The sequence below is a fragment of the Caenorhabditis remanei genome, chromosome X (assembly GCF_010183535.1).
Source record: "Caenorhabditis remanei strain PX506 chromosome X, whole genome shotgun sequence".
Lineage (NCBI taxonomy): Eukaryota > Metazoa > Nematoda > Chromadorea > Rhabditida > Rhabditidae > Caenorhabditis > Caenorhabditis remanei.
In genome coordinates, this window is record NC_071333.1 from 2,501,312 (window position 1) to 2,510,506 (window position 9,195).

A 9,195-nucleotide genomic window follows, 5' to 3' on the forward strand; every position below is an offset into this window, starting at 1 on the left:
TAGCAATTTCCGTAATGAACTTTCAGGCCACACTGCCTCACTACCATCCATACCATGCTGTCGATATTTCTCCTGAGTCAGAAATGTCACTGATCCAAACTTTAACTTCCTTTTTCTCGAATACCAGGCCTCAAAGTCAACAACTGAATACATAATTGAAATCAGCGTTTTCTCATCTTTTCAATAATATAGGTCGCTTGACTCCACGGTCACACGGAGACCTTCCCTAGTCAGTCGACAACGACGAGCAACCGAACGGCTGGGAAGAAAGGCCTATCAGCGGTGTGTGGGATGCCGCTTACCCTCATTTTCCCATAACAGATGTTTAATGCAGAGCCTTCATCTCCCTGATATTGCACTTCGGCTGTCACCTAAACAATGAATCCAACACTTTGTTTGAATTGTCTGAGAATGATTGATGACGACAGTAAGAACATTTTCTAAATACAATTAAAAGAAAAAGAAGAAGATTTGAGTTCTTAGGGATAGATATTTTGAGGGGTCTAAAAAAAGAGAAATTTTACAATTAGAGATGGTATAAAGACAATCACGTGTTTTATTTAATATTCAATGTAGTGATGGAAAAAAATCGGTGATTGGTAGTGATTGCATGTGTGTCGGAAACTTGTTAAATACTGAAAATACAATCAGAATTTCACCAAATGTAAAATATAACTGATCTCAAGCATTTTTCCGAATTGGGCGGCTGTCTGAATATATATAGTGAATTGTAGCAAGTTGCGGTAGTATACATGCGGTTCAGTGTAATTGGGCAGAAGGACACCACTCATCCTCTTGTTATGGCAAACAGAAGGTGAGCGGCCGCCCCTTTTCCTATATTTGATCTGACTCACCAAGTCGTCCTGTGCGAAACATATTTCTACTCTTATCTTTTGATGAATTGTCAACGCTCGATGCCTCAGCAAGCTGTAAATCTGCAAAAGACCGGTTTGAATTTTTCAAATAAGTAAGTCATGTTTCCGCTTTCATAATCTGAATTGAAATAGTTTCAGAACACCAAAAGAAGAAACGAAAAAACCAAGAAAGACAAGAACACCGCACAATGTCTATCAGCTAGAGAAACTGGAGGAAAGATACAAAAAAAGCCCCAAAATTAATATGATTGAAGTAGAAAAACTTGGTGCCGAAATTGGTCTGTCTGGGGAACAAGTGTACTGTTGGTTTAAAAATAGAAGAAGACATAGACAGACAGTTAGAAGAAATGCCCAATCATCAACATCAGGATCAAGAAAACCGCTGAATCAAAAATTTTCCATTTCTTCATTGCTCACCGAAAATTCTCCTATTAGCCCGGTCCAATTAGCTGCTGAAAGTACAACTGATGAGTCGGAAAGCGAAAACCTGAACGGAAAGAAAGATACTGCTCACCAATATTCGATTGACAAACTTCTTGCCAAATTTCAACAAAAAACCCAACAGCTGGCTGACAATTTGAAACCTAACACACCTTCGTTGCAAGGCTCTTTCAATGCAACTAATTCGAGCAATGGATATTATCTGAATGGCGCTTTCCCAGTTTTTGGATTTCATCAACCATTTATTGGAATACCTATGGCTCCATTGTTGTAAGTTTAAAGTGTTTTGAGTTACTACATAATAATTATATTTTCTACAGTACTCCTCCAGTGAATTCACCTGCGCCAGTGCTTTTCCAGAAGGATCATCATAACTCATCTCATCTGTCACTTCTCCCGAAGTCAGGAATCAACAAATGCGGAAAATTTACATTCGAACAATATGAAAAATTGGAGAAAAGATTCAATGAGAAACCGAATATTGAGCAACCAGAAAAAAAGAAGTTTGCGGCAGAAATCGGGTTAACTTCTGCACAGGTTGCAAACTGGTTCGCTAAAAGAAGAGTACTGTTGAAAAAAACAACAAAATTTGATTAAAATGGAATTAATAATTGTATATGATTCAATTGTGCTAAAATTTATGTAAATCAAAGTTTTGTTATATAAATAAAAATAAATAATTGTTAACATTGTTTTTATCTGAACATGTTTTCATCGTCGCTTGAGTTTCTAGGCTCACGAGCGTGTGTCACTGTGCTGACCTACGGGCACGCGCGTATTTTTGGGATTTTCGGCCTAGCTTTGGTTATTCTTCCTTTTTTAAAGTTTTCTAGAGTATTTAGCGCATTTTCAGCAATAGGAATAAATGCGAATTATCCTTAAACTGTTTTTTGGGTGTTATCGCGCGCGTAGGTTCTAAACAGTGTCAAAAAAGTTTTGGCATAATTCATTGAGTTATATTTTGAAACTCACCGTTTATCTCGCCCTCATTCTCTCTGAACATGTATAGCATGTTGCTTGATTTTCATAAAACTTACAGTTTCCTGTTTGTCAGTGCATTGCTGGCAATTTAAAAATGCTAATTCGATTATGTCTGTGAAAACTTGAAAAAAGTCCATATTTCAAAGTTTTTGAGATTACATTACTCTAGTTTCCTTTGATGTTTCAATTTTTTTTGAGTGTGAATAAACTTTTAAAGTGTTTTTCAATATTGACTGCATTTCACAGAAGCCAAGGCTGTCAGAAATTGCAGCCGGCCGTGAAGAGCCGCTTTTTTGAGTTTCAACTGAAAACACGACTTTATACACTTTTGACTTTTTGGTCTGACAACCAGGGTTCGATCCCCACTGGTGCCAAAACTTTTTAATTTTTTGGTTTTGACTTTTTGGTACCAATCTGGCAACCAAAAAGTCAAAAACAAAAAACAAAAAAGGTTTGGCACATGTGGGAGGGGAACCCTGGTTGTCAGATTGGTACCAAAAAGTCAAAAACAAAATATTTTTAAAAAATTTGGTACCAGTGGGAATCGAACCCTGGTTGTCAGATTGGTACCAAAAAGTCAAAAATATATCAAGTCATGTTTTCAGTTGAAACTCTAGAAGGCCGCGGCCGGCCGTACGACATTCTTGACTGAAGCTGAAACCAATTTGGTTTGAAACTTTGGAAACTTTCATTCTTCTTATTTTTTTCTTTATTTTCCTAGTTCACTTCTTTCATTCACAATTTGCCTAATTTTCCTAATTTCCCGCGGAAAATAGAAATAATTGGGTCTTTCTTCCCTCGATCGATTCTTTCTTAGTAGTGTAAATGCGCTCTATTGCGCACACCCACTCTATTAGCCCACTCTCTGTGTCACATGTGTTGCGCACGTATTCCCCTGTGACCCCTGCGACACAGACACCCAAATGGGGACTTTTTATTGATTTTTTCTAATTGTTTTTTTTTTCGCCGTCTCTGTTGCGTTGCCGGTACAAACCGTGTTTTTATTGTATTTTTTTTCACTTGCAATGCTGCTTTCACGTTTTATTCAAATGTTTCACTTTATTTTTCGAGGATATTTCCTCTCTCCAACCGCTTATGTTACTGTCTTCTGACGTTATTATTAAATTCTCCAATGTTTTCAGTCGAGTACAACTATCCGGTACAATGCCCCGTAAAACACAGCCTCGTAAATTACGACCGCCACCACCACCACAACAAGTGTTCCCGCCGTCCAAACTCAATGAGTACTCAATGCTTGTCACCAGTCTCCTCGTTAAACTGGATCGAACCAGTGTTGTTGCCGACGCTTTCCTTCAGGACTTACGTCGAACCAAAAACGCGAAAAGGATGTTCATCGGAACCAATGGGGAGGCACTGATCGCCTCAAAAAACGTCCAAGCTGGTGATATCGTTCTAGAAATGAATGGACATGTATCGCTAACGACTGAAGTGGAGAAACCAGCCGGTGGAGGAAACGGTATGTTTCTATACGAAGGACTGACATCTAAAAAGAGAGACGTCATCTGCATCGACACCAACGGACTTGGGAGTGATACGAACCCTACCAGAAGATCCTGTAAACCAAATTGTGTTCTGAAGCACATTATGGGTACCGAAGATACCTTGGGAATTATGCTTGTAGCAACGAAATTTATCAGGAAAAACGACGAGATCACTCTTCCGTTCGACTTCGACTATAAGGATTCGTTGATTCCTTTGAAATGTGTTGAGCACACGTCAAATATTCACACTTGCCCATTCGAGCGTTGTCGTTTGAAACTTGAGGATATCGACGAGACGGAGTCAAATGGAACCAAAGTTGGTGAAGACGTGATGGTGAGTTTTGGGTAATAACAATTTGTGGGTCAGTTCACTTGTCATATTAATTGATAAAGATACCAAACTTTTGAACATTTCAAAAACTGGCCGCGAATTTCGAAAATAATATTTTTAATATTTTTTCATGGTTGTCAAGGCCCAGATCGGGTAATTGGCGCTAAAACTTCAAATTCTTTTTAAATTTGTTGAATTTTTTTAGCGAAAAAATCAAGTTTTCACCTATGATTCAGAATTTGCGGATATTCTGAAAAATCATCAAAAATGTTAACATTTTCTACGAAAAATTGTAAAATGACAAAAGAACATTATGAAAAAAATTGGTTCCAAAGTTTTCTCTTTGCCGACTTGGGCTTCGACAAATTTGTATTTTTCCCTAATTTTGAAATGACTGTATATGATTTAAATACATAGAGTAGTTTTAATACAAAACCTAAATTCAAAATCATTCATTTCAGGGCCACGCGAACACAGTTCCTGTTCAACCAGCTAAGGAACGTTCTCGTCCTCGCTCCCAGTCATGCTCTTCAAAACCAAGACACGTCCCAACGACATCAGCTTCGACCGCATCTTCCACAGCTTCTTCCGGATCGAAAGCTAAGACTTCTCGTCCACCAGGAACGACCACTGCGCGTCGTAACTCAGCTTCTAGAGCACCTGTCGCAACGAAAGCTCTGACTTGTCGTCGTCTTTCAACAAAAGCTCGACCAATCGCTGTGAAGGCTCTTGCAGGAACGACCACTAACACTAAGAAATGTAAGTTTTTGGCTGAAATTTTCCAATAAACTATGATTTTTGTGAATTTTCAGTGATCACATCAAGACAAGATGTGGAAGTAAATGATCAGAATATGCCTGGCTCAGTTGCACCACCATCTACCGCACCTCCAAGACGTGTCTCCCTTCGGAAGATGTCTACATCCTCTGCGTTGGCGACCGCATCGACGAACAAGGCACCACTCGGCGATCTTCGTTCTGAAAATAGCGAGGAGGCAGCCGCGGGCAAGAGACGCCGTCACAATTAGATTCTCATTGTTGAGACTTCTCTAAAATCTTCAATTCTTGTTGCGAAACGTGTCAAGTCCCGATATCTAATTCATCGTCCTATTTTTGTAATTATTTATTTATTCGGTGATCGGTTGTTTTCCCCTCTCCTTCCAACTTCACAACTTCCATGTCAATCCCTATTCAGACTTTTCAAATTATTCAATTGTTTTATACAGTTCACGCGACAATTCGATATTTTTAATTGTCATATAAGCTACCTCAGTTTTTTCAACTAGGTTTCACCGTAATCCCCCAGAAAGTGATGATTTTTACCCCGTCTTTATATTATTTACGCAGTTTTATTTGTTAATTTTAAGTTACAAGTACTATTTGTTAAATGAAGCAATGTTTACGTAAATAATTCAACTTTTTGAAAAATTTGCAGTGATGTAAATTTCAGCGTCCACAGTTTTTCAGCTTTTTTGAAACTTTCAGAGCAAACCAACAATAAAACATTGTTATTCGCATTTTTCTAAGAATAGAGAACGTCTTGAGACCGTACGTCATAAACCCAAATTGTATTTGTTGTTTTCAATAAAATGAGAAATGTGGGCTAAAAAATGCACAAATGATAGTTTTGAACATAATCAGACTTTTAAAATCAAAGTTTCTCCTTCCTGACACACGAGAGGACAATTCTCTACGGTTTGGCACGAAGCCAGTGCTTGAATGCATAACTTTTGTCATTTTATTAATTTTGATTACAAACTTCCAAAAATTATCTTATAACTAAAATATTACGTCTCTTAGTAGAATAGTTTTTTATTTTCCTAAAATCTGGGAGGACGGAGTTATGAGTAAGACGAAAATTGGTCATAGGGCAAAGGTTGCCTTCTTCCCCCTGCTGTTCGTCAAATGTTTTGCTGTAGATGCGATCTGTCTCTGTGGTCATGTGTCCGGAGAGTTGATTTCTGACGCAGGCTCTTCAACCATACGTTCTTCAATCTCAGTGATTTTTGAGTTAGATAGAAACAAAAATAAAATGACATGACGAATATGAAGTCGGTCGGAGACAAAGATTGGTGCCGCGTTCATTGAGAGGAGGCAGCCAGAAGAAATGAATGTTATTGTTAATACACCAGACGTCTAATATAATGGAAAACATGCACTATTTGGTTTGATTTTTGCTCTCTGTTCTATAGCAGAATAACAAAAATATGTTCGAAAACTTTTGGGACAACCTAATAGATGTTTTGGCCTCGCCCATTTTTATCAGCGAAAAGTAAATTACATTTACTCACCTCCTCTAATAAAATAACAATGCACAGAGTGTGCAGTGAAACCTTTCGAAGCAGTATAATAGACGGCTGACATTCTTTGAGCCAGGACATGTCCACCAAAATCATTCACCGCTGCAAATGTACCGTAAAAACTGTATTTGAGGTGCATGCAACTCTATTGTTCAAAGGGTCCGTCGTAGTGCAACTCTATTAGAGGGGCAATTCAAATAGATGGTGCACTTCTATTTTTTGTCCACAAATTCGCCCGACCTCGATACCCGACTATTTTTTAAATTTTTATGCCGAATTCATCGAACTTCGACGTAAAAAACGGAAAAAATCCTAAATTTTTAACCGAACTACGTTTTTAACAACAAAAACGCTGAAATAGTAATGTGAGAGAACAGTTCTGAGTCAGATTATGATAATATTAGACAAAAGTGTAAATCGCTGGAGGGCAACTGTATTAGAGGGGCACTTCAAATTGAGGGGCACCTCAAATACAGTTTTTACGGTATGTCATTAGAAAGAGGAAGAAATATGAATTTATCTCGAAACTTTTCTGGAACTAAAATGCCGAAAAAGTTATTGAACACTGATTTATTCATTTCAAACTAAATAAGAAAATACGCCGCTGGCACGCCAGAAACATCATGCCACCAATAAGTATAACACTGATTTACACAATAATTAAAAGGGGGATTCTTCCATATCGAAATTTGTTATCGATTGCTAATTGCAAGAATATCTCAGTGACATGCCAAGATATTCCGTAGATTTCAGATGTATTTGCAAAGTGGAATACCAGGAGCTCCTGGAAATTATTGTATTTTGGTTTTTGATTGAGAGGCTCATTTACAAAAGACTTACCACTCTTTCTTTCGACACAAAGAGTCCTCTGATTTGCTGCCCAGCATCCCATCTCTCATCTTTCCAAATCATAACAACATTGGTCCCGGAGGGTGACCATTTTGCAAGTGTCGCTGTCACATGGTGAGCTCAATCTGGTTTTAAAGGACCGGATCTGAAAATTGGATAGAAGAATTTGCAGAAACAAGGCCCCAGTAGCTGGCACCAAAGTGCAAAATACATTTTTTTCGAAAAAGTTAATATTTTGACTATCATTCAGAACTATCATAAAGAACTAGAAAAACTTCTGAAAAATCATCAAAAATGTTTACATTTCGATAAAAAATTGAAAAAAAAAATGTCAAAAATATGTTGAAAAACATTCGTTCATTTTTTTAAGCCGGCCTCAAAAAATTTTACAAGGATTTCTATTGGGATACAATTGCTTTTAGTGTCTTTATCATATTCAAAATCTACTCGTCGTGACCTTTCAGAAAAGTATAATCATGACTACATTTGAAGCAATTTGTGTCTCGACACGAAAACTACAGTAAGGGTTGGGGTACTGTAGTTTTCGCGTCGAGGCCTGAATCAGGGACGAGCGACAATGCCGTTGCCGCGTTGCCGAATTGCCGGAATTGCCGACTTTTCAAAATGTATTGCCGTTGCCGGGTTGCCGACTTTTTATTCGGCAATGTTTTTTTGCAGATTTTTTTCTAAATTTATTCAATTTTCAAGCTAAATTCGACAAAAGTAATACAAAAACCAATAATTCTTGCTTCTGAATATTCCAACGAAACCCGATGCTGAAAAAACAGTTGTGGTTCCTAAAATATTCCAACCAACGATTTGGCCCGATAATCACGAGGAATCAATACAATTTTGTTTTCAAAACACTTCGGCTCGCATTTTTTCTCGACTTTTGAAAAATCCTTATTTTTACATGCTGCCGAAAGTTGCCGAAAATTGCCCATTTTTGAAACCGGCAATTGCCGGATTGCCGGGTTGCCGAAATTTTGCATTGCCGCTCGTCCCTGGCCTGAATCACTTCAAAGCTAGCCATGATTATACTTTTCTGGAAGCTCTAGTTGAGCTGAGTTCGGTGGTACAAGTTTTGTCGAATTCTGGTCAAACCTGAAGAAGTTACACTGACTTGAACATTTTCTGAGCATCCCACTACTTCAGATATTCTTACCGGTATCTTCAGTGTTTTTCAAAAATTGAATTTTTCCATTTGAGTAAACAATTATAAGTGGACGTGAAGAACCTTTCGGAGACGCTGGCACGTTGTCAGCAGTATACTGAACGTCGAGAGGTTTGTGCTCTTCTGAAACGAAAGTGAAATATTGAATGGATATTATTTCAGGTGGTTTTGGCGCCTCAAAACCGGGTTAATGTCTCTGCGAGCTAAGATATGAACTTTCAAATTTTTTTAATGGTTAAACTTTTTCGCATGAAATTCCAAATTGGCACATAGTATACGCAAGATATTCTTATTTTTGCAACAAATGGAACCGCGCAAAGTCGTATATGCGGTCGATTTGGAAACTCTATGTGAAAATCTTGGTCAAGTGAAAAATTTGAGAGCTCGTGGCTCGGCTCGCAAAAACATTTAGCAGGTTTTGACTGCAGAAATTGACTCCCCGTGGTTGGAAATCCTTGGTGTTTTCAGACAGTTTCGACCGACTTTTTTAGCTTAGGAATCTAAAAATGTCTATTAAAAAACCAAAAATCGAATGGGTTCAGTTCAGTTTGTTTCTAGAATAAATTGGCCAATGCAAACGCTACACACTTTTTAAATATAAATTCTTACCTTCAAAGTGGTGAACAGCAAAAACATTCAGTTTAATTCAATAAAAATAAGAAGACTTTTTTGACGGCCATCCAGTAGGCTATCGTGTGTTATTCTGATTGTAATAAAAAAAAATGAGCTGCTTTCAGCTGAGG

The 9,195-nt window shown here is 37.9% G+C and overlaps 2 protein-coding genes across 2 annotated transcripts; one reads left to right on the forward strand and one right to left on the reverse strand.

Moving 5' to 3' along the window:
- Nucleotides 1-896: 896 nt before the first annotated feature.
- On the forward strand, nt 897-5,157 carry GCK72_022506 (uncharacterized protein; the record flags this gene model as incomplete). Its single annotated transcript, XM_053734870.1, has 6 exons — nt 897-967; nt 1,014-1,586; nt 1,637-1,864; nt 3,440-4,133; nt 4,592-4,889; nt 4,943-5,157. 6 exons carry the CDS (start codon nt 897-899, stop codon nt 5,155-5,157), a joined length of 2,079 nt encoding a protein of 692 aa, XP_053578436.1.
- GCK72_022507 (uncharacterized protein) lies at nt 4,615-7,321 on the reverse strand (the record flags this gene model as incomplete). Its single annotated transcript, XM_053734871.1, has 4 exons — nt 4,615-4,901; nt 5,018-5,107; nt 6,421-6,531; nt 7,270-7,321. The coding sequence occupies 4 exons, from the start codon at nt 7,319-7,321 to the stop codon at nt 4,615-4,617; spliced, it is 540 nt and encodes a 179-aa protein (XP_053578437.1).
- Nucleotides 7,322-9,195: the final 1,874 nt, after the last annotated feature.